Source organism: Prionailurus viverrinus, chromosome F2 (assembly GCF_022837055.1).
Source record: "Prionailurus viverrinus isolate Anna chromosome F2, UM_Priviv_1.0, whole genome shotgun sequence".
In the NCBI taxonomy this organism is placed as follows: Eukaryota; Metazoa; Chordata; class Mammalia; order Carnivora; family Felidae; genus Prionailurus; species Prionailurus viverrinus.
Window position 1 is genome coordinate 67491552 of NC_062578.1, and position 25392 is coordinate 67516943.

At 44.3% G+C, this 25392-nt stretch overlaps 1 protein-coding gene across 1 annotated transcript in view; it reads left to right on the plus strand.

Moving 5' to 3' along the window:
- The window catches only part of FER1L6 (fer-1 like family member 6), a 122418-nt gene that overhangs the window by 86655 nt on the left and 10371 nt on the right, over positions 1-25392 (plus strand). Inside the window, exons 31-38 of the mRNA XM_047841657.1 lie at positions 1962-2089; positions 6161-6331; positions 8761-8921; positions 10718-10860; positions 13176-13264; positions 13751-13849; positions 16494-16735; positions 18172-18335. Of these exons, the coding sequence (XP_047697613.1) occupies positions 1962-2089; positions 6161-6331; positions 8761-8921; positions 10718-10860; positions 13176-13264; positions 13751-13849; positions 16494-16735; positions 18172-18335 (1197 nt within the window). The remainder of the gene's footprint in view (positions 1-1961; positions 2090-6160; positions 6332-8760; positions 8922-10717; positions 10861-13175; positions 13265-13750; positions 13850-16493; positions 16736-18171; positions 18336-25392) is intronic.

Below are 25392 nucleotides of genomic sequence, written 5' to 3' on the forward strand. Positions count from 1 at the left end.
TCCCTGCAATTAGGGACAGTCAGTGAGTTTCACTGGCAGTGCTAGTAACAGTGATTGTGTGATTTGCTCTCTCACGCTAAGATTTAATCAACGAACTAAATAATAAGTTAATTTCGTTTAATAAAACATCCAAAAATGTAAAAAATAATACGACTTAAAAGTTACATCGAAAAAGAAATCAAATCTCCTCACCTCTGCAATTCTATGCCCAGAAATAACTTACTTTTCTTATGAATATGTAAACACATCCAGATCCATAGTTGACCTTTGAACAACATAGTGGTGAGGGGTGTCAACCCCTCTTAGTGGAAAATCTATGTATAACTTTTGACCCCCCCCAAACTTACCTCCTAATAGCCCACTGTTGACCGGAAGCCTTCCTGATTACATAGACAGTCAATTAACATGTATTGTGTATATCATTTGTATTATATACTGTATTTTTACAGTAAAAGTAGGTTAAGTGTCTCACTCTTGATTTCAGCTCAGGTCGTGGTCTCACAGTTCGTGAGTTCGAGCCCCGCGTCGGGCTCTGTGCTGACAGTGTGGAGCCTGCTTGGGATTCTCTCACTCCCTCTCTCTCTGCCCTACCCCACTCGTGCTGTCTCTCTCTCAAAATAAACAAATAAACATTTAAAAAAATCATAAGGAATAGAAAATACATTTACAGTATTATGCTGTATTTATTGAAAAAAAAAAACCTATGTGTAAGTGGACCTGCACAGTTTAAACCCATGTTTTTAAGAATCAACTGTAATTATACTAGTCTATAGCTACATCCAAGTATTTACTTAACAGAGTCTTGCTTCATGCATTACATACTAATCTCTCTCTTCTTTTTTTAAGTATCACCTGGATATTTTCCAGATCAGTACATACAGGTGTTCCTCTTTTTTGTAGTAGCCACCTAGTGTTTTCTTGAATTAATGTAGTATCCATTTATTCATCCTTTCAACAAATCCTAAGACCCTGTTCTAGGTCCTGGAGATAATATAATGAATGCGATAGACCGTGCTCTTGCTCTGATGGAGATTACATACCAGCCAGGGGTGGTGTGGGGATGAAGACAGCATAAAAAATCAACAGAGGAACGGATAAATGAGATGAATGTCGGAGATAACTGCCACGTAAAGAATTAAAATTCGGTGATGTGACGAGAGCAAATGAGGAAAGGGGTGTTTTAGATTGAGTTTCTCCCTAAGTAATTGACACACAGGTTGTTTACAAATGTGGCTCTTAAACAGTGCCCAAATGAACATCCTGGAAAATAGAGCTTTGTGTGCTTATACATTCCATCTGTAGGCCAGAGTCCTAAAAATAGGATCGTTTCTCACTCAGCTCTCATCTCTGCAGAATTTCTCCATGTTATCACTCCTCTCCAGCCCCCTCGCCGGGTCTTCCCTTACAAAGCATTTCCCTGTGGTGAATTTAGGCCCAGCTTGTCTGGAAGCAGACCTCACTCTGAGAAACAGACCATTACTCACCTGGCCAGGGCTAAATGCAGGCCTGATGGAGTCATGGATTCAGAGCCCATCAGTTGTGGGGTGAGCCTTTAGGTGCCCCCTTCCCCATGATTTTATGGATAGATGCCCAAGATCACATAAGACATGGGATCAGAACTCAAAGTCATGCCTCCTGGCTCCTGTCCAACATGGTGCTCGTTACTCTGTCAAGTGCTACTTTCCACTGGGGAGATGACTCTAGGCAAAGTTCGACTTGAGAAAAGCTGATAAGTTTTCTTTCAGCGGCAGAATGGAGAGGCTAAAGCGGTGGTTCTTAACCTTGGCTGCACACTAGAATCATCTAGAGAGCTTCTAAAAGTCCCAAAGCTCAAGGCTGATTAAATTAGAATCTGCGGATGGAACGCGGGCATCTGTATTTTTTAAAACTCCCAGGTGATCTGAGTGTGCAGGCAATGTTGAGAACCACTGGGCCACAGGGGTTCTCTTTCTCCTCTCCAGGCATTTAATCTCAGCCCAGCTGATCCGGACGGCAAAGCAGATCCTTACATTGTGATCAAGCTTGGCCAAACAGAAATCAAAGACCGGGACAAATACATCCCCAAACAACTGAACCCAGTATTTGGAAGGTCAGTGGCTATCTGGGTTGTGATGTGCCGTCCTGTGTGCATTTGCTCCTGCTGTGTTTCTGTGGGGGGACTGGTGTGTATGTTGTGTGTCTGAGTGAATGTGGCAAGAGGTTAAGAGCTGACCTCTGCCTTTGGTAACAGCCAATCAAACCTAACCTTAGTGGAGAAGGGCCAGATTCTTTCCTTGGTCCCTTTAGGAATTTGGTTATGCCCATAGTTTTCCAAGAATGGTTTTCCTCGATCTCAAATTTAAGAGGCACCTTGAATGGTCATCAGATTCAGCCTCGTTCCTTTGGACAGAGAGATTTCCTTTTTACAAAAGGCAAGTGCAGCCCAGAAAGGTTTAGAAACTTATTCAAGTTCACACAGCTCATGAGTAGGGGAGAAGGGGCCACACCTTTGGTCTTTTGTCTCCTATCAAAGGGATTTTCCATCCTATAATTTTGCAGCTCGTTTGAGGTGACCCCTGAAGTAAACCAATTGAACTGTGTCCTCTGCTTGTGTTTTGCTTTCCTGCGAAGTGTTACAACAGGCGTTGCATTTGTGCACGTTCAGGTGGATGAGGTGTTCTCCAGTTCACAGCAACCCTACTGCCCCTGTTTGTCTTCTAACAGGAGGCGGCACATGTTTGTGTTCTCTCCTTGGGTTTGTGGACCTGCTACCTATGGAGTCAGGTAGATGTGGGTTACGTTCTGCCACGTATAGGCTGTGTAACTTTATGCAGGAGACTTAACCTCTCTGATCCCAGTTTTTCGATCAAACACTAATAATGACACTTGACTCCCAGTGACCTTCAAATGATTAAACATACAGCACGTTGTCCCCACTAGCACATAGTTGATACTCAGAACACATTTGCTTCCTTCCTCTCCCCCGTGCTAATCATTTTAGCAATGGATTCGTCCTAACTTTATTCAGTTTCTCTTTTTCTTGCATAAATAACAAGGAGCGTGAGATGAACTCTCCATCAGCCTCATTTAGGTTCATTTACACTTTGGTGATCACAGTGGGCCCTCTGACATTTGATCAGAACCAACCTCTTAACACTTTATTGCTCTGGAGGAAATAAAGCAATAAATGATCTTGCCTGTTCCCATTAATGAGAATGAGTAAAACAGTGGTGCCAGGGAAACTTGCCCTTGCTTCCCTGATGCAGAGATGACCTTTATTATTGTCTTCCTTTTCTGTAACTAGCACTTCCTTTCCCAGGTCCTTTGTAGTCACTTTTTATTAGCTACCTCAGTGCCATGAATTAGACTGGTTTCATGACCCCCGTTTATGGCTGTGGTAAACAAAAGAAGAGGATGATGGAATATTCCCTCCAGCCTCTGGCACGGTGGTACCTCTTCTGGAAGCCCTCCATGCATAGATGTTTTTTTGGACGCGTTTCTCATTGTTACTCAGGGACAGAATTTGCTGGCTCAGTCCTGCGTGTTCCAGCAGGCAAAGTAGAGGGCCCCTGTGCCTGACCTGGGGTCTGGGGAATCCCTCTTTGCGACCTCACTGAATGAGGATGTCACAGGCTCCACCCCGTGATGCCCCCGGCACCTTGCCTGCTTTCCTTTCCTTCACAGTCTCTGACATACCTTGATATGCTTCTGTGTTTTTTGGCTGTCGCTCATCTCCCCACAGGAGGGTAAGCTCCATGTGAGCAGGGACTTGGTCTAGTCTGTTCAATGCTGCATCCCTAAGACCTACAACAGAGCAGATAAATGCTCAGCAAGTATTTGTAGAAAGAATGCATGAATGGATGAACAGATGGATGGACGAACCTTCAGTTTCCAGTCAGATTTAATGGGCCCTGCCACTCTGCATCATCCTGAGGTGGTGCATGTCCACAGACTTTGGCATTTCCTCATTTTCTTAACTCACAGTGCCTGGCACACAGTGAGTGCATAATAAACGTCAAATGAACAAATGAATACATAAAAGAATGGATGAATGGGACATCTTTCCTCTGAAGCTTAGAGGTACTGAAGTGTTTCAATAAGGCCCCATTTTTACCCATTTCATGATGCTTTCCCTCTCTCTTTCTTTTTTTTTAAGTCATTTCTATACCCAACGTGGGTCTCAAACTCACAACCCTGAGATCAAGAGTCGCATGCTCCTCTGACTGAGCCAGCCAGGTGTCCCAAGGCCTCCTCATTTCTCAACCGCCGTTATATTTAGAGGTAGTATCTCATTGGCACACAAGTTGATATAAGCCTAGCTTTTCCCCCGGTGACTGGAAGTCCAACCATGGTGAGCTATTTTGGGTAGCTCTTTTAATGACACTCCAGTGAAAGTCAGGAGAGGTTAATCTATGAACACTCTACTTGGGAAGACGGACCAAAGCAACTGAGTCTTCTGTCATGGTTGCCAGGGTAGTTAAGCACTTAACAAGTCTTCCTTGCTGGTAGCAGCTGTGTGACAGCCAGCCCCAGAGATAGTGGCTGGAGACTTCCTTGTGAGACACGTCCAGAATATCAAGTATAGTTGGGAATCGGCATCTTGGAGCCCCAGGCAATGCTGTGCATTCCAGTGGAAGACACGTGGGTTTCTTCCCCGCACAGCCCTATCTCTAGACCTGCCGAGTCTGTTACAGTCAGTGGAGCTGTGGTGTTTTTGCTTCTTTCTCTCGGGAGAGGGTTAATTGGCTCAGGGCTGTGCTGGGATTGGAGTGGCTGCCACAGTGGAGGGTGAGAGCCAGGGCTAAGTGGGTCTGACCGCAAGGCAGCAGCCCAGACAGGCCTGCGGACGTGGAAGGAAGTAACGGGGCCTTCCGTTCTCCCTTCCTCCCCTTCTCCTCTTGGCCCCTCGCTCACAGACCAGCCCACCCCACCTGTCCCAGGGCAGCCAGAGTTAGAAACAGCTGGAGAACACTGGTGCGCCCTTGACTGTGCTTTCGAGAAGACACTTCGCTAAATCCACTCAAAACGTATTTCTTAATTATCTCCTCTAATGCTCAGCAGCATGGATAACACATTGTCCCAGGAAACCCCACAGCACTGTTTTTCCTTTCAGCACCTTGCATTGGTGTGGCATCAGGGAATGAGCTTAGAGCTAGGGGGTCAGGGAGCTGGCACTGATCCTAGTTTGACCTGATTAATGGTCAGGGGCAGGCAAGTCACTTATGTTCTCTGGGTTTCAATTTCCTTATCTGTAAAGTGAAGAGGTTGGATATGCTGATCCCTGAGATCCCTTCCAGTTCAGAGGAACATTCAATTGTGTGCTCTCTGCAGGAAAAGCAAGGGCTTCAGCAGTGCAGCTGAAGGAGGCAGGTCTCTGTTGTCGAGGGGCTCAGAATTTTCCAGAGATGGCTTTGTAGTCCTGCAATTCTGTTTTTGGGATTTTCCATCTTCCGAGGGGTTTTCATTTAAAACAAACTCAGCTGACGTTCCCTGACAAAGGAACAATGAAGGGGAAAAGGAATGGCAATGATTGGGGACCAGTTGAATACCTGGACGCTAAATGTGTGGTTTGTGTGAACAATATCACATGTAACGACCATGCTATATTGCAAAGAAGACATATTGATCCCCGCTTACACATAAGGAGGCTGAGAGGGATGAAATAACTTTCCCAAAGTTTTAAACCTGACAAGTTGCAGATTCAAATCCAGAATTAGAAGTTAGGGGACACCTGGGTGGCTCAGTCGTTTGAACTTCTAACTCTTGATCTCCATTCGGGTCTTGATCTGAGGTTTGTGAGTTCAAGCCCCACAGTGGGCTCCCCGCTGGGCATGGAGCCTACTTTAGAAAAAAAAAAAAGAAAAAAAAAACATTGGAAGCCAGTTCTGTTCAAGAGCAAACCCTCCAGATTTCTCACACCCATCTTGCCGTCACCCTGGATGATTGCAGGGTGCAGCCCATGGAAGGGGAGACTATGGGCTACTGGAAACTGACCACAGAATTGGAAATTGATCGAATCTCAATGAAACGCTAAACCAAATAAATACCTGCTAAGTATTCGTTGAGTTGCTGAGTGTTGAGCGAGTTCGTGAGAACCACAGGCTAGCTAAAAGCAGGGCTGGCAGACGCTCCCTGTGTTGCCAGATGCTGTTGACTCCTAATGCCTTTACTTGGACCACAGGTCATTTGAGATCCAGGCCACGTTCCCGAAGGAGTCCCTGCTCTCCATCCTTATCTACGACCATGACATGATCGGGACAGATGACCTCATTGGCGAGACCCGGATCGACCTGGAGAACCGCTTCTACAGCAGACACCGAGCTATCTGTGGCTTGCAGAGCCAGTACGAGATGTAGGTTCTTCCTTCGGGGAGTTGGGAGGTGGGGGCGTGGGGGGGGCACTGCTGGTGTTCAGCAGCCGTGCCTCACACCGGCCTGCTCTGGGAAGGCCAGCTGGAATGTGCCAGAGGGGTTCCATGTCAGCAGGGCTGGTTGGGGAAATCGTTCACTGAACTCCAGGGTTGGGGCTGGGGAGGCAGTGCTGATTCAGAACCCAGGGCAGGGTCTTCAAGAGTCAAGAGCTGAATTATACACGTTCACTCAACTGGCCGGGCCCAGTGGGCAGACTTTCCTGGCGAAGACTGACATTAGGAGAATTATTAGCAGAATACAAATACCCAAATCCCAGTTAATTATAATGAACTCTCCTGAGTGCTTGGGACATGGCAGACACTACACCTCATTCAGTTCTCTCAAGCCCGTGAGGTGCTATCCCTGCCTTACAAAGAGGGAGGAGTGGACCCAGCTCTCACTCTTTACAATGATTTTGAATTCTGCTTCATTTCAAAGTATAGACTATCAGCTCTATATTTCCTTAAGTGTGTTTTATCTGATATCTCCAGAAAAAATAAAAATCTTACGAATGTCAGCCGAAAATATAAAAACATTCATTAGATGTCCGTGGTGTAATTTTAGAAATAGTCTTCTTGAATGTAAAATAACATGTACTCGCAGAAAATCGAGGAAATACAGAAAAGTACAAAGTTATGCTCAGACTATTCCACCCAGACATAACTTATATAAAAAAAAGGCTGCAATATTTCCTTTCAGGATTTTTCCTATGCCATTTTCCCCCAAAGTTGGCCTCATACCATCTATCCATGTCATTTTGTAAGCTGCTTCTTGTCACCTACTCTTGTGAGCGTTAGTGACACTAATTTAGTGTCATTAAGTATTTTTTGAAATCATTATTTCGATAGCCTAGAAATCCAGGTCAGTTTTGGGGACTCTGGTGAATGTATAACACCCCCCTCCGCCCCCGCCCCCGCCCCGGGGTGTTTACACATCCAAAGTACCTGAGAAGGTGCCGTTCAGAGAATGGTTGGCTCTTCTCGCTCTGAAGTCAGGGGAGGAAGCCACAGGCCAGTGTGGTGTCTCTTCTGTTCAGAAGAATTTCCTGATGGCAGAACTAACAGAGAGCAGGGTAGTTTAGTCAAGGGAGTTACAACCTTCGTTCGGTACATTTTTAAAAATAGGGGCGCCTGGGTGGCTCAGTCAGTTGAGCATCTGACTCTTGATTTCGGCTCAGGTCATGAGCTCACGATTTGTGGGTTGGAGCTCCACATGGGGCTCCGTGCTGGCAGCATGGAGCCTGCTTAGGATTCTTTCTCTCCCTCTCTCTGCCCCTTCCCCACTCATGCCTGTGCTCTCTTTCTCAGAAGAAATAAACTTAACACAAATAGATGAGAGCCCCCCCACCAAGAGCACCCCCAAACAAAACCAAACAAGAGCACCTGTTTCTGGGGAGGCCTGTGTATGTATGGCTCTGGGCATGGCTTGGATGAAGTTTTCAGGATCCTCATGCCTCTAGCACAATGTAGGAAAACCGCTTTATAGTTATGTTTTGATTGATTTAAATACTTAAGTTTCATTCTGATGGATCCTGTGTCCCAATGAGCAGAGAAGTCAAGCTCGTCTTGGTCGTGGCTCATAAGGAGCATTTCATTGCGAGTTAATATTTTTTAACCAAACAGCTGGTGTTTAAGGGAAGAAGGGGTTGGGAAGATTGAGAAACTGACCACCAGGAAAATCCCTGATTAGAGAAACAGCACATCTAGACTCGCTATACCTGTGACATGAGCCTCCACTAGGATTTTGGTGGGGGAAGAGGGGGAGAAAGGAGCAAAGAAATTGAAGGGATGAGCTAGGCTTTCCTCTTAGAAGAAGTAGTCAAATGGCACTTCTGCAAGGGACAGGACAAAAGCAGAACTGCATGCCAAGAAACCCATAGGGACAGAGAGCAGATGGCTGGCTGCCAATGGCTGAGGAGAGGCAGGGATTAAGGAACAACCACTTAGTGGGTACAGGTGTTCTTTTGGGGTGATGAAAAGTTTTTGAAACTGGACAGTGGTTGCACAACATTACTAATGTACTGATGCCACTGAGTTGCTCAATTTTATGTTATGTGAATTTCCCCTCAATTTTTTTAAGGTACATTGCTAAAACAAAAACAAAAACAAAAACAAAAACAAAAACTACCTTAGTGGACTTTTATGTCAAGCTACTCAGAAGTCCTGCCTTTCATACGAGCATGCAGATGCTGAGGTACTGACCACCAAAGAGAGAAAACAAAACAAAACACATTAGCCCCAAGTGTATGGAGCGGCAAGAAATCGGAAGAAACCATGGATCCCACTTCGGTGGTCCTTTTATTGGATACCTTGAGGGTATCCTCCCAGGGGAAGGCAGGCCTCACCCTATCCATCCTTCCTCCTCTTTTCAGAGAAGGATACAATGCCTGGAGAGACACCTCCAAACCCACCGAGATCCTCACGAAGCTCTGCAAAGACAATAAACTGGATGGACCCTACTTTCGCCCTGGGAAAATACAGATAGGAAACCAGGTCTTTTCTGGAAAAACAGTCTTCACGGAGGAGGACACTGGTAACTCCCACAGTGTAGCCTGCTGATGTTGCTTTTCTTTTAAAAAGCCTGCTCCGGTGGTATTTCTGGCTGGGGACTGCAGTCATCTATTGTAAAGTAATTCATGCCGGTGGTAGAAAATCACTCCTAACCCTCAAATTCAGAAATAAGCATGCTGCATGCTGGTGTTATGACAATTCTCCTTTGTTCCTCGAACTGTTATTTATAATATTCCCTTTTAAGGCTGTGTGCTTTATTTACATTGTGTCCATTTTTTTTTTTTTTTGGACAATGCTACCATGAACTTCCTCATACATATTTTTGCACACTGCTGATATTTTTATAGCACGTATCACCTAAATAGGAGTGTTGCGTTGGAAGGTTAGGCAGTAACCTCAAAATAAATATTATATAAGGTAAGTCATTGGACACGATCCAAATTACCCTCACACATATTATACCAGCAACTCTCTTATTTCGCTACCAAGAAGCAGATTTTCCGTATAACATAGTGGGACATACCAGGAAGATCCCAGGGAGGCTTTCTTAAACTCTGGACGAGAAAAGAAAAGCCACGTTTACTTTAACGACGCAGAACAATTCTTGTAATGCTGTTCCAGTCCATTTGATGCAAATCCGCAGGTGCCAGGCTTCATACCTGCAAAACCTAGGTTCAGAGCGTCCGATGCAGAGAACCCAATTAAGGACGTATTTCCGGATCTTTTCACACTGTTATGTTGATCCCCACCACTTTGATGCCAACATTTCTTTTCACCTTGTTATTTTGACTTCAGAAACCTCTTGAAGGTTTTTGCAGGCAGAGTACTTGACATTTGAGTAGTGTGTTAATAACAGATTAATGAATTTTTGTTGAGAAAAATATTTTTTCACAATATACTCTATTAAAGCCAATTTCGTTCCTTGGTCCATATTCTACATTTCACGATGAAACCATGTTTTTTGCCCGCCAGAAATCTGAAAGGATGTTCATCAAATCTGTACTCGGCTGATTAAACTTTATGACAAAAGATTTAGTTCATTGATTATGTGTTCATTCCCATCAACTTTTACTGATTGTAATTATTGCTGTTATGAGATCTGCCTGTGTGTGTGGCCTTTTTCTAAAACCAAGCTCAACTTCCAGATGTCAAGTTAGGCCATTCTGAACTTTATCAAAACAATTTGATTTTTTTCCAACAATTTTTGTGTTATTTTTGCAAGTACTTTTTCTACCAGTACTTTTAATTACGTATTGCCTTCTTTGATAAGATGACAGAGCAGAGAACCTTTCCTATGAGCAGGTGTGTTGCTAGAAAGGAGCAACAATGAGGAAAGACAAGACCTCCATGAACACATATTGTGTGATTTCACCACCTTGTTCAGGGTCACCCTGATTCACCAGGCCCTCTCACACTACGGCATTAGCAAACAGTCTTAAATCTCCAGGAAATATACCCTTTCCAGTGTCTTGAAGCCAAGCTTGTAGTTCATAGACTCTAGAGAAATCTGATTCAAGGGGCAAATGGAGCCCCGGACTCTGAGACCTTGACTGCTCTCTGGTCTTCTTCTCAACCCATCTCACTTCCCATTCTCTAAACCTCCTGTCTCTTTCCCTTCCCTTCCCTTCACTCCACCCCTACCTCTTTCCATTCTCTTTTTGTCCTTGTTCTCTTTTGCTCTTTTGCTCTCTCCCTGTGCCTCAATATATTTATTTAACCTTTAAGGAAGAGTTTAAAAGTGCACCCGACAGCCCATCACTGTTCCATTACAAGCACTTATAGCTGACAACTGTCTTTATTTCTTTTTCTTCCATGCAGATGAGACGGTGGAGTCTTACGAGCACCTGGCCCTCAGGGTTTTACATTCTTGGGAGGATATACCAGAGGTTGGGTGTAGGCTGGTTCCTGAGCACATAGAAACTCGGCCGCTGTACCACAAGGATAAGCCAGGAATGGAGCAGGTAGTGGCCAAGGCAGTTCTGGCCCCAACTGGAGTGTTCACCCCCAAGGAATAGGGCTTCATCCCTAAAAGTTAATCTTATGTGCCCTATCATAATGGTTCTCAACCAGGGACAATGTTGCCTCCCTGCCCTAAACATTTAGCAATGTCTGGAAATATTGTTGGTTGTCTCATGTGGGTGGGGGTACTATTGGCATCTAGTGGGTAGAGGTCAGAGATGCAACTAGACATCCCATGGTGCACGGACGGCCTTCTGCAACAAAGAATTATTCAGCCCAAAATGTCAATAATGTTGAGGGTGAGAAGTTCTGCCCTAAAGCCAGAGTTGGATTTAGTGCTTTTTGCTTTTTTAATGGATTTGAGTTATCAAACTCTGGAAAGAATGCTGATATTTGAGAAGCCAAAAGACCTTGTCCAGAATCTATCAGTAACTTCACAGTTCACTAGTTTTCCCAGAGAAGCAATAGCTGGTGGCTTATTTTGAAGAACTGGCAAGAGGAAGCGTGTGGAAAAAATAACCAGAGATCTGGGTTATGAGTGAGAAGGGAAGAGAAGATCAACTTTATTAAGAGCCTTCTTAATATGTACTTATTAATCATAGGTACATAATTAATATGTACTTATGTACTAAGCCCTTTACATAAAATCTCACCTAATTAGGATGACCATAGAATTGTTTATCCAAATGATGACCATTTTCAGAGTGAAAGAGGCCACCAGGGACACCACCAGGATTTTCCTGGACAAGTAGGGGCATGTGGACCACCTTACTCTTACTCCTTAATGCAGCCTCATGATGTACTTATTATGATACTTACTTTTAAGATGAAGACATTGAGGTTCAGAGAGTTTAAGTAACTTGCTCAAAGTTAATCGGCAGCTAAGTAGTAGAACTGGGGTTTTACCCAGGCAGTTTGAGTTATAGTCCTGTCCCAGCCCCGGACTCACTCACTGTGTCACTTGGTCAAAACATACAAGCTTGACTCTAATGGAGCAGGAACACCCACACTGCTATTTCAGTGGTGTTGGGGTGTAGCACTAGTGACAGCACGTGTGGGAGAGTGCCTTGAAAAGATAAGCTCTTATCACATGTAGAAGCCTATGATTGTTTCCTGAAATTTACTACCAGATATTTAAAATCTTTTGGTTACTGGTATCTTTCATTTTACTATGTGGCTGTTTGGTTACAAGTGAATGTTGGTATCTCTTTAGGATTGTAATCCTTCGTTAATTGGTCCTTCTCTTCCCAAATGCTCTTTGCTGACATTGTCCCTTCCCCAGGAAAGCTCTTGTCTTTTCTAGCCAAAGCCTCTCCTTCACCTAAATCCTACAAATCCTCCCTGCTCTGTTGGAAGCCTGCCTTCCTTCCTTCCTTCCTTCCTTCCTTCTTCTTTCCTTTCCTTCCTTCCTTCCTTCCTTCCTTCCTTCCTTCCTTCCTTCCTAACTTCCCTTCCTTCCTTCCCTTCTTTCCCTTCCTTTTTTCTTATAAAATCTCCCCTGACCATCCCAGTCCTTATTGGTCACTCACCTTCTTGCCTGAGCTGATGGAGTACTTAGAATGTATACAACAGAGCTGAGCATTGAATCCACTGCACCTTCTCCCCACGTGGGCTCTCGGATCCCTTGCAACAGGGTAAATTCTGATGCATGGAGTCCAAAGCAAGGGATAGGAGGCCTTATTCTGCCACTAGTTAGCCACAGGATTCATATCATTTGACTTCCCTGAGTCTTAGTTGTTTTGTTTTAATGTGTAACACGGGCAGGTGGCAGGGTAAGCGGTAATGGAGATAATGATGTTAAGGCACATTGGAAACAATGAAGCATGATCCTTCTGACAGATAGTATTATCTTTTTAGTCCTTAGGAGTTTATAGAAAAAGCAGAGTCTCTGGAGTCAACAGACAAAGGTTGAATCCAGACTCTGCTTCATATTGTCTGTGTAAGTGTGGGCAAGATGTTTTCTCATCTGTCAAGTAGGAATAATAACATCTACCCACTGAGGATATTGGGAGAATTGATGTAATGTTTATCAAATACACAGCACTGTGTCTACCACATTGTAGGTGCTCAATAAGGGTTAGCTTATCCTTTACCTTCTTCTTAACATAGGCTCTAATTCTTAACAGAAATGTAAGTTCTGTCTTTGTCAACAAATATTCTAAACATGTATAATATGAATAATATCCATATGACATGATAAGATATGATATGATACATAGCTAATATCCATTTCTAGTAAAGGGATATGTTAAAACCATGAAGTCAGTTGCCCATGCAATACCCCCACCAGAGTTAAAGGAGATCTTTTCTTAAAAAGGGCCGCCTGCAGATGTGGGTGGACATGTTTCCCAAAGATATGCCTCAACCTGGACCTCCAGTTGACATTTCGCCAAGGCAACCGAAAGGGTAAGTCATCTGCAGCCCTACATTCAGGGGAAGAGACCATGGTAGCAGACCAAAAGACCATGACATTTGATCAATTACATTGATTCTTGCATTGTAACATCGGTTACATTGATCAGTTGGCACCTGATGATCACATCTCATTCCCATCTGGCCATTTACAGCAGGGGCAAGTGATAGTAATGGTAACAGTGGTGATGATTGAAATGGTGGCCCCTGTTTTATGTAGGGGCTGCAGTGCTTCAATATTCTGCAACATTCTGAAAAACATCAGCTAATGGAAGGAATTTCTGCTCAGAGAACTTCATGTCCTTGGTGATTCAAGCTGGGACACTTGGTTTTGATGGAACCAAGACCTTAAGTGTTGATATTTTTGAACTTGGTCATGTTGAGGAAGCCTATAGACTCACAGGAATTCCAGAATCCCATAGACACCAGCTGGTTCAGCTTTCAAGGTCTTCAGCCTAATGCTGCCTTCCCTTACCCCAGGTATGAATTGAGGGTAATCATCTGGAACACTGAAGATGTCATTTTAGAGGATGAGAATATCTTCACAGGACAAAAGTCAAGTGATATTTATGTTAAAGGGTAAGGTCATCAACAAACTCCATGCCCCCTTTTCTTCCCCTCCTTCCTCCTTTAACCCCTAACTGAACCTGTGCCTCCTGGAAGATACTCCTCCCACCTCCCATAGAAGGAGTTCATCTTACTCACCTTCTTAGATAAGGTCACTTCCTTTGTCAAATATTCTTTGGTCACTTTGCTAAGAATTATTATCTTATAAAAATATTTTTGTGAGGAAATATTATATAAACATCTCTTTTCAGTGAAATGTTGGATACCTAAGCCTTTTGAGTGACATTCAAAATACCTTTACACCTGAAACAAGTAGAGAGATGTGGCACAAATGATGAGAGATTCAGTGTTAAGGACATTGTAAGACTAATACAGAAGCTAAAAGTCACACCTTACTCTTCGCTAGTTCTACCAAAAGGAAAGATGCCAACCTAGAACTCAGGAAACCACATTTTCCCCCTCTCCCTCCCTCCCTCCCTCTCTCTCTCTCACTCTCTCTCATATTGGCTATGACACAAACACCTTGGTAGGCTTCCTGTGAGCCCTTAATCATGGAGGGAAATGAGATGGTAAAGTGATTCAGACATGTCCCCTTAGATAAAACCCATCTCAGAAGTAGTGAACTCATCTCACCTCGTTTTGGTATCTCTTTGCCTTCTCCAAACAAGAAACGTTTTTCTTTGTTGACTCCATTTCTAGTATGCCATTGAATCTTGTCCATTTTGCATTCCAAATAGTCACCAGCACTGTCCATTCTCCCTGTCTTCACCACACCACAACCATTTCCCTCCATCGTTTCTTGCTGGGGCCACCGAAGTACCAATACCATGTGGCTTGGTCTCTCCGTATTCACTCTTGACTCTGATAATGTGTTCTCTATGTTGAACCATGGGTTATCTTTTCAAAGCATAATCTGATCAAGTCAACCCTGTACTTTAGGCTCTTTAATGACGTTCTATTTTCTCTGGATAAAGATTTAGATCCCTAATATGTCCTAAAGTATCCTGTACGACTAGCCCCTCCTATCTCTACAGCCCCATCTTGTTTTCTGCTCTTTAGTGATGCTGAGCTCCTTTCCCTTGTTATATGCACATCTCTCAGTGGTGACTTCTGCCACCCCCTCCATCCCTCCATCCCCTTCCCTCTCTGGCTACAGCTCTATGAAGGCAAAGGCCATCTCTGTGTGCTCCCATCACTCCTCTAACAGCACACTCCTTGGCTCATAATGGATACCACATGTAGATTGGCTGACGGAGAACAATCTTTACCTAAATAATTGCATCCATACTCTGAGTGGTACCACTCCTCTGGGATGTGGAAGTTCTTTATCTTTCCCTGACTTGTGGGGAAGGGATGTCTGCTTTCAGAAAGCAAATGGTTTAGAATTATCAATTAGTTTGAATTAAAAGCACCTATTTGCCCAGTAATTCACCATGGATAAAGCACTAGGGGAAAATGTATTAATCGCAGCTTACTCTAAACTGAGGAGGGAGAGCAGATGACACTAAGAGGAAATAACATTATATATAATTTGGAGGACACAAAGCACTTTACAGCTATTACCTCATGTAATTCTTCAGAGCAACCCTATGAACTAGGTGCTGTCATTGCTTCCACTTTCCAAATGACATAGAGGCACAGAAGGGTTAGATAACTTACCCATGGCTTTCCGGGTAGTAATGGCAGAGCCAGGATTAGAATTCAGGTGGGTGCAGACAGGCTTCTACCCTCTGTGCCACATTGATCCAGACCTCTGGGTTTTGGAGGCCCAGAACCAGAGAGGAGGGGGCCAATCATAGGCCTGATACCAGGGGTCTAAACCATACCAATTAGAGAGGCCCCAGGGCAATGGGTGCAGAGGTGGTACCCTCACTAAGAGTGCCCAGACGGAGAGGAAACTCAGATTACACTTTCCCTTCACATCTCCTGAGTTTTCCCTCTTTTTTTAAAAAAAATTTTTTTAACGTTTATTTATTTTTGAGACAGAGAGACAGAGCATGAACGGGGGAGGGTCTGAGAGAGAGGGAGACACAGAATCTGAAACAGGCTCCAGGCTCTGAGCTGTCAGCACAGAGCCCGACGCGGGGCTCGAACTCACCAACCGCGAGATCATGACCTGAGCCGAAGTTGGACGCTTAACCGACTGAGCCACCCAGGCGCCCCTTCCCTCTTTTTTCTTTAATGTTTATTTATTTGTTTTGAGAGAGAGAGAGAGAGGGAGGGGCAGAGAGAGAGAGAGAGAGAGAGAGAATCTCAAGCAGACTGCACCCTGTCAGCACAGAGCCCAATGTGGGGCTTGAACTCATGAACCATGAGATCATGACCTGAGCTGAAACCAAGAGTCCGCTTAACTGGCTGAGCCACCCAGGTGCCCCTGAGTTTTCCTTCTTTATTGCATGGGGCTTCAGGGCTATCCCAGAGCAATTGAAGACATTTCCCAAATCTAGCTTAGAATGAGAATCTTGTTTCTGTTTCAGACCCTTTGACTCCTATTTGTCTCTTTCAGATTCGATGGAAACTTCCATCTGAATCTAACTATATCATAATTTGAAAACTATGAGCTGTGGCCACATTAAACTAGCTAAATCACTCTTGATTATACTGATGCCTGAATAATGGACTCAGAGTGTGTAATTCTTTTTCTGTGTTCGCTCAGGTGGATAAAGGGTTTGGAAGATGACAAGCAGGAGACAGACGTGCATTACAACTCCTTGACTGGCGAGGGGAACTTCAACTGGCGCTTCCTGTTTCCCTTTCAGTACCTCCCAGCTGAGAAGCAAATGGTCATTACGAAGAGGGAGAACATCTTTTCCTTAGAGAAGATGGAGTGTAAGACACCAGCTGTGTTGGTGCTTCAGGTTTGGGATTTTGAAACACTGTCCTCAGATGACTTTCTGGGTAAGCCGGTGACTTCGTAAAGCGTGTATTAATGTTAAGGGTTTTGTCCCAGTTTGGGGAGAGTTCGGTCTGATTTAGCTACAAGGATAATTTCGGTGCAATTTATGATAGCAAAAAATTTAGAAACACTCCAAATAGCCATTCGTAGGGGATTGGCTGAATAAGTTACAGGACATCCTTATGGTGGAAGATTATTTATTTATTTATCTATTTAGCGCAAGTGGAGGAGGGGGAGCGAGAGAGGGAGACACAGCATCTGAGGCAGGTTCCAGGCTCTGAGCTGTCAGCACAGAGCCCGATGTGGGGCTTGAACTCACAAACCGTGAGATCATGACCTGAGCCGAAGTCGGACGTTTAACTGCCTGAGCCACCCAGGTGTCCCAGAAGATACATTTCAATCAGACTTAAAATCATCTTTGCGCTACCACTAAGAAGCCTGTTAAATTTTGAGCTAGTTACTAGTCCCCTCTGTACCTCAGTTTTCTCCAGTTGTAAAGTGGAGATAGTAATATTACATACCTCAGAGTGTGTTTGGAGCTGTACCTGTGATAATATAATTTAAAAACTCATACATAATAAGCACCCAAAAAGTGATGATCCCGCAGCCATTAAAAATATTCATTTAGTGAGTTGGAAGTTATACAGGATGCACTAAGTGAACAAAGAGTGTAGAAAAAAATTCCCTTTCTGTAAAATATATGTTTATATGTATCAGAGACAGAGGTAATCAGGGACAGGCAAAGAAACAATGACTGTCATAGGATAAGAACTAACGAGAGCAGTGGTCAACTTTGGGGGGATGGCATTTTATGGAACATTTTTCGATTAATTTTTTGCTTATGTGTATGCTCTAAATGCTTATAATTATCAAATATTATTTCTGTACTAGGGAAAGGTTATTTAAGAGAGAGAAAATACTCTCATGTCCTTATCTTCCCCTCTGTAATATTCACTCATCGCAAATACTTTGGGGGAGCCCACTAAGTCTTGGAGAGTAGCTACAAAGATGATAAGACTTGGTCCCCCACCTGGAGGGGGTTAGTGGGACTCAGAGGAAAGTGAGCTGGGGGAGGAGGTTCTTATAGGTGGATCCACATTAAGGCAGAGGAGAGCTCAGAGGATAGGCACGTAATCCCCACATACTCAGGGAGTAGATAAGATGCCCAGCAGCAATGACACCTGACACTGAGGCTTGAAAGTTATATATTGTAGCTCTGCCCCCGTCTACTACCTGCTACATTTGGTACATGTCTTGGTCATAGTTGTATCCCCAAAACCTAGCACATGCTAGTGACCCCATGTGTACTGGTTGAATGACCAGTGAGTGAATGGATGGATGGATGGATGAATGAATGAATGAATGAACAGGTGGGTAAATAATTGGTGGTGATGGATTCTAAAGCCCTTCTGTAACTGTTAAGGGCATCTCTTCACAGGCTCCCTGGAAATGAACCTCAATAGCTTCCCCCGAGCCGCCAAGACTGCCAAAGCCTGCGATCTCGCCAAGTTTGAAAATGCAAGCGAGGAGAGCAAGATCTCCATATTCCAGCAAAAGCGTGTGCGGGGCTGGTGGCCTTTTGCTAAAAGCAAAGAACTCACAGTAAGTGGCAGCTATAGGAGAGGGGGTTGGGAGGCAGACAGGGGACACCATGCTCTTTAAGTGAGTCATTTTGTAAACTTCAATTGGAGTGCCTTGAAGTGGCACAGAGTGCTTTAGGGCAAAGGTTCCGCTGAGAAGCAAGAATTTTGAAAATTTTATAAATGCATTAAGCTTCTGTATTTCAGCATACTTGATTTAATAGCCATGTCAGGGTGGTTTTCTAACTTCTTGGCTTGAATGTATGCCCCTGGCATTATTTTTTTTCCCCAACGTTTCTTGAAATTATGCATGAAGTCTTGACTAATGTACAATTTTAATGGAATGACCTCATCCCTTCACCCTTAAATGCAGAGACTCCATTTTAAGAGTGATCCAGACTTTTAAAATTACCTTGAGAGGGTAGCAGCAGGGAGAGCCATTTCCCCTTTCCCTGCGTTGCCAGCCCAGTCTGGACTGTACATGGTGCAGGGACTCAGCTCATTCACAAATATTGTGAAGGAAGTTCTTGCAGCCTTCTTGGTCTTCCGAAAGGGAGAGTGGATGACCCACTTGAGAAAAGGGACTGCACTGGTGGCCCCTTTCTGTGCTGCCTTCTCCTCCTGGAGAGAACACGTTCTCCCCTCCTCTCCTGTACCTAGTGGCAAAAGCACACCTGGGTTGTATCCCTTGTGGCCACACTTGTTTTTCTCTCGCTGCTCTAGGGGCCCAGTGAGGATGAGGCAAGGATTCCCTTTGCACCTGACTCAGTAAATGGCTGGTGCTGGCCTTACTCTGTGGCATCTAGTCTTACTGTGTTTTGGAGGAGGTTTTCTCTTCCTGCCATTCTCAGTTGAACCGCCTCTGATTGGTGAGGTTGGGTCAAGAGAATGAGGCTGTAGGCAGGCTCATTCTTCCCCCTCTGGCCAAGTACACGTTGAGGGTTTATTGCATGGCCGCTTCTGTACTCTGTTCCAGGCCTCATGGCTTAGCACATTACAGATGTTCAGTCAATGAATTGATTGATGAAGGGTGAATTCAGAAATAGAGGAAGCATGGCCTCTATGTTCAACCAGCTCAGAGTCTAGCGAGAGGGACGGATGCGTTAACAACCCCATCGTGCATGAAGTAGTCAAAGCGTGTATGACCCAGGGAAGGAAAAGAGAGGAGGAAGGGAACCTGATTCTCTTTGAGGATGTCGAGGGTCAAGCAGAGCATCAGTTTTTCAAGAACAAAGGATGACGACAAGGTACTTTCTTGATGAAGAAGAGGGTAGATAACTACTTCAAGTAGAGGAACCATGAGGGGTACAACATGGAGGCACCAAGTCTCCCCACATGGAAGGCTACCTGCCCACCAGTCAGAGTTGCCAGAGTGCGGTATGAGTTTGGGAAATGGGATTGCCAAGTCCCCAAATCCAAATTCGTGTGTTTTGACATAATTGCTGCTTCTATAAAATAATTGACAGTAATTATGTTTGCATGATTACATAATGGCAGTCATTTATTCCATTTTTATAGCCCTTTAGAGTTTGCCAAGTACGTTCAGATCCCTTCTGATATTTCATTTGACCCTAGTTGACTCTCTTTTAGTTTCTGTGTCACTTACTTCTTTCATTTCATGCAACACATATTTATTGAGCATCTATTAAGTGATAGGCCCTGGGAATAAAATATGAGTAATAACAGACATAGTCTCTGCCAGCATGGAGCTTACAGTCCAGCATCAAAGACTGACACACACAAATGCAGTCACTCACAGGCACACCAAGAAAGCAGATACTTAACAAGGACCGGGGAGGAAACAACATGCTGAATTAAAGCATATCCACTGCAGGTATTTGCACTCCGTATGGTGGTTAGAGGCCTTTCTGTGACTGTGAAACTTTTAGGTTGAGGTCTGAAGAAGGAAAAGTAGTAGTTTTCCGTCAGAAAAACACAGAAGGAAATGTGTTACCGAGTAGACACCACAGGCAGAGGCCCTGAGGTGAGAATAAGTTTGGTGAGAGGGAGAAACTAAAATAAAACAAACCAGCCCTCCTCCCTCCCCTGACCCCGCCATGACCAGAGCATGGGGAGGAGTGAGGGTGCAGCAGAGGGGAGACCAGAGCCGGATCATGCAGACCATGATGCCATATTGAAAAGTTTGGGTTTTATTCTCAGAGCAATGGGAAGCCACTGAATGGTCAGGGAGGTGAGAGGATCTGAATGGCACAGGAAACACAAGTCTTCGCTATTTATATGGACAGTGAGTGGGAGAGGGTCACAATTGGAGAAGGAGAAGAAGTAGGCAGAAATGTAGGAAGACAATGATAAAAATGTACCTGAAACATAAACCCGGAGAAGAGACCCTTTGGAGAAGGACAGGTGGGCTACTGTGTCAGATGCCCTTGAGTGGTCATATAAAAAGCAGAGAGTTGTCCATTGGATTTAGCAACCTGGAGGTCATGGTGACCTTTTGAAAGGGAGTGTTGTAAAGGCTCATAGCAGCACTATTCACAATAACCCAAGAGTGGAAATGTCCAAAGGTCCCTCAACTCATAAATGGATAAACAAAAGGTGATACAGCCATACAATGGAACATAATTCAGCCATAAAAAGGAACAAAGTGCTGATACAGCCTCCAACATGGATGGACCTGGAAAACATGCTCAGTGAAAGAAGGCAGTCCCGAAAAAACACATACAACATGATTCTATTTATGGGAAATGTCCAGAATAGGTAACCCATAGAAAGTAGATTGGTGGTTGCCAGGGGCTGAAGGGAAGGGGAATGCAGAGTGGCTGCTAACCGGCACAGATTTCTTTTGGGGGGTGATAAAAATGTTCTGGAATTAGTGCTGATGGCTGTACAGCTTTGTGATTATACTAAGATCTACTTTATTGTGCACTGCAAAAGGGTGAACTGTATGGCATGGGAATCATATCTCAATATTTAAAAAGCAAGACCCGGGTCGCCTGGGTGGCTTAGTTGGTTGAGTGTCTGACTTTGGCTCAGGTCATGATCTCAGGGTTCATGAGTTTGAGCCCCGCATCGGGCTTGCTGCTGTCATTGCAGAGCCTGCTTCAGATCCTCTGTCACCCCCCACACACACACACACCTTTCCCCTGCTTGCTCTCTCTCTCTCTCAAATAAATAAACAAAAGGTGGTATTGGCAGAATGGTGAGGACTGACACAGGTTAGCACGCACTGTGGAACGAGTGGGGATAAGCTAGTGGAGACAGCATGTGTAGACTCTGGAAGCCTTCATAATTCCACCTTCACTCCTACCCTCAAACTGCGCCAGCCACCCTCAGCGACTCTCGTTCCCCAGCTGCTCCCTGTTCGGTCCCATACCCTTGCTCTTGTGTCAGCTGGTGCTTCTGCCTGGAATGCCTTGGCTCCCTTCTTCTCGGAGAAAACTCCTCCTCAAGTGTTTTGAGACTCCTTTGAGCAGTCACCCCCCTCTGGGAAGCCTCCCCGGTACCCTGGCTGGGAACAGGCTTGCCCGCCTTCATGCTTCCAGAGCTCCGGTCACACAGATTTGCAATTGTCTGTATGTGTCACGGTTCCTCTGCTGGGAGCAACCTGAGCCCAGAGACTGTGCTTTCTCTTTTTGTTCCTTTTCAGAAGTTTTAGGGTCTAACGTGGTTTCTGGCGCAGAGTACATGCTCAGTAAATTTTTGCTGAACGAATCAATCAATTCAGAAACAATTACAACACTGACCCAACAATCAAAGAGATTATATGATTTCCTTCTCTTTTTATTCAGCGTACTGAGCACATAGAAAGTGTTCAACAAATCCTCTTTGAGAATCAATACATCAGCACACATTACTTGTAAGGCTAAGTGTCACTGTAGAAACCAGAGGATAATGTGCCAAAGAAATAAGAGAAAAGAGAGGAAGGCTTTAATGGTGGGAGGTTCAGAGGATACAGATAGGTTGTTTGAGGACATCTGGAGAATGGATGAAGGGGTGTTTAGGTTGTGAGAGTCTGTTTTTCTAGACTGCATTAAGTATTATGCAGTGGTTAAGACCAAAGATTGTAAAAACAGACAGCTTAGGTTTGAATCCTGTCCTCTCCTAACTAGCTGTGTGACATGAGGCAGCTTACTTAATCTCTCTGTGCCTCAGCTTCCATATCTCTAAAGTGGGGATTCATAATATATGCGTATCTCATGGGGTTTTAGCAGATAAATGAGTCCATATACATTAAGTGTTTAGAACCGTGAAAAGAAACGAAGACCTACTGAATGAGAACAGGCTCTTTATTTAGAGCTTTGCTATGACAAGAGTCAGCTACCATCATCCAGGTTTGATGGAGATTCTGAGACAGGGGAGTAGGGAAGCTTTCTGATGGAAAAAAGAGAAGGGTTCAGGTTTGCTCTGTTTGGAGTAGCTAGAAGCGGGGCATCCTGTGTGACCGGATAAGGGAGAATATTGAGGGGGGCCCAAAACTAGGGAATCAGCCTCAAACAGGCAACTTGGAGACGGGCACCCACAGAAACTGAGTGGGAGGGGTGCTGTCCCCCTTGATGTGTAATTTTCAAAGAGACGGCTCCCAGGTCTTCGGGAAAGGCAGTTCCTGGGTGTTAAAGACAAAGAGCCTATCTAGTATTTAAGAGGATTTATACCCACTTCAAAGAGAGGTGGAAGGGCTTACAATTACAGTTTCTACAGTGATGCTCATAGAAAAAGGAGAGGGAAATCTCTTCCTTTACTTTCCACAGGGAATGGTAAGCCTTTTATTTTTAATTTTTAATTTGGTTTTGTCCTTACACATCCTAAAAGGAAAATGAGAATCGACTTCATCCCCACCCACCCGGAAGCCCACAATCCCGGGCATAACCCAGCTGCCCCTCATCCTCTCTCTCCCTAAAGGAACCAGTAACTTCCTAAAGGAACCAGTAACCACACCGAGGAAGCTAAACCAGTAGCCCCCTCCCTGTGTGGCAGGGAGCTGGACCAGCTGGGAGTAAAGTGGCGAAATGGAAAACCTCTGTTGAGGTCCACCACGTCCTGAGGTCCTTCCGTCTCCGAGTCTCAGTTCCCACGTCTGTAAAAGGAGTGGGTTGAACTGGGTGCCTGCAAGGTGCCTTTCTAGCATGGACACCCTCTGCTTCTGAACTTCCCCACCCCGCCCTCCTTCCTGAAGGCAGCAGTCAGGAGGTCACCGTTCCATTCCAGTCACCAGCTGCCCAGCAGGGATTTGCTTACAGCCCCTGCCACCTGCCAGGCTTATTTTTAAAGCTGCTTATCTGTACACTCAGGCAGTGTAATTTAGACATTTGGATCACAAAGCTCCTCGTGTGGAATTTGGCTGTCCTTATAGTAAGAAGCACATCTCCAGGTGGGATTTCCAAAGAATGGGTGCCCTTGGGACGAGGGGAATGTGTATTGAACAGGTGCTTCATGAGACACATTGTACTGTTGCATTGTATGTGTTATCCTACTAAAAGCAACCTTTGAAGAAATCACTTCTTTAGAAGATGAAGATCAAGAAGTTTCTTTTACAGGTTAATCCTGTAAATTGACTGCTAAATAGCCCAGCTAAGTCTCAAGAACACCAACAACTAAAACTAAAAGGATCCACATAAAGACAGATACCATATGTTTTCACTCTTATGTGGATCCTGAGAAACTTAACAGAAGACCATGGGGGAGGGGAAGAAAAAAAAAAAAAGAGGTTAGAGAGGGAGGGAGCCAAAACATAAGAGACTCTTAAAAACTGAGAACAAACTGAGGGTTGATGGGGGGTGGGAGGCAGGGGAGGGTGGGTGATGGGCGTTGAGGAGGGCACCTGTTGGGATGAGCACTGGGTGTTGTACGGAAACCAATTTGACAATAGATTTCATATTTAAAAAAAATTAAAAGGGAGGTTTCTGTGTTTCTAGTTTAGCGTGAAAACAATTGTCAGTAGCTACGATAGCCACACGCTCATTCACTAGACGGTAAAGGTTCAACAATGAATAAGACAAATTCCTGGCATCCAGAAGTTCACAGCTTAGCTGAGGAGGTGGTAGACACACAGATCATCTAAATAGTATGTAACCAATTCAGAGTCTCTAGGAGCAGAGTGGGTATTTTCATGTGAAGATTATTTTAAGACAGAGTAGGTAATATGCATTTATAGGAAATTTAAAAGACACAAGAATGTAGAAATAGTACCCACATGCACACAACCCAAAGGAAGCTATTGCCAATGTCTTGGTTATTCCCAATTTGTGCGGATTTTGGTCAATTTTACATAGTAGTGATCATTCCATATGAAAAATAGTGTCTTTGTGGGGGGGCTTGATGTCCTATTGAGCATTCCCCTACGTTGTATTATCAGTGTTATTATCAACTCTGTATTCTCCAAAGAGAAGTGCTCAAAATAGTTTAATCTTTGTGTTTTTCTTCAACATTTATTCATTTAAAAAAGTGAAGCATGTGGAATCGTTGAAAGAATAGGACAGTGATCGACCACATATCCACCACCTAGACGCAACACTTGTTAATACTTTGCTGTACCGATTTTGTCTATATATGTGAGTATGTAGTCTCGCCTTCTCTCCTCTCCACACACGCATGTACTTATTGGCTGAACCATTTGAGAGTAAATTGTAGACATTCCAACACTATCCCTTGTTAAAAAAGATATTCAAACAGATACATATAATGATCTAATTGGCTTTATTAAACAATTCATGAATAGGATCGCGTCCATCTAGCAAGTAGGGGAACTCCCCCAACTTAAACAAAAGGAAGGTTTTTTTTTTTTTTTAATTTTTTTTTTTCAACGTTTAATTATTTTTGGGACAGAGAGAGACAGAGCATGAACGGGGGAGGGGCAGAGAGAGAGGGAGACACAGAATCGGAAACAGGCTCCAGGCTCTGAGCCATCAGCCCAGAGCCCGACGCGGGGCTCGAACTCCCGGACCGCGAGATCGTGACCTGGCTGAAGTCGGACGCTTAACCGACTGCACCACCCAGGCGCCCCAAAAGGAAGGTTTTTAAAGGCAAAGAGAGGGCATAAAGAAAGGAATTTATTAGCAGGAAATGCATTATTTGGGCAAGGTGCCCTCCTAAGAGGAACCAAAGGGGGTCTATCAATAAAT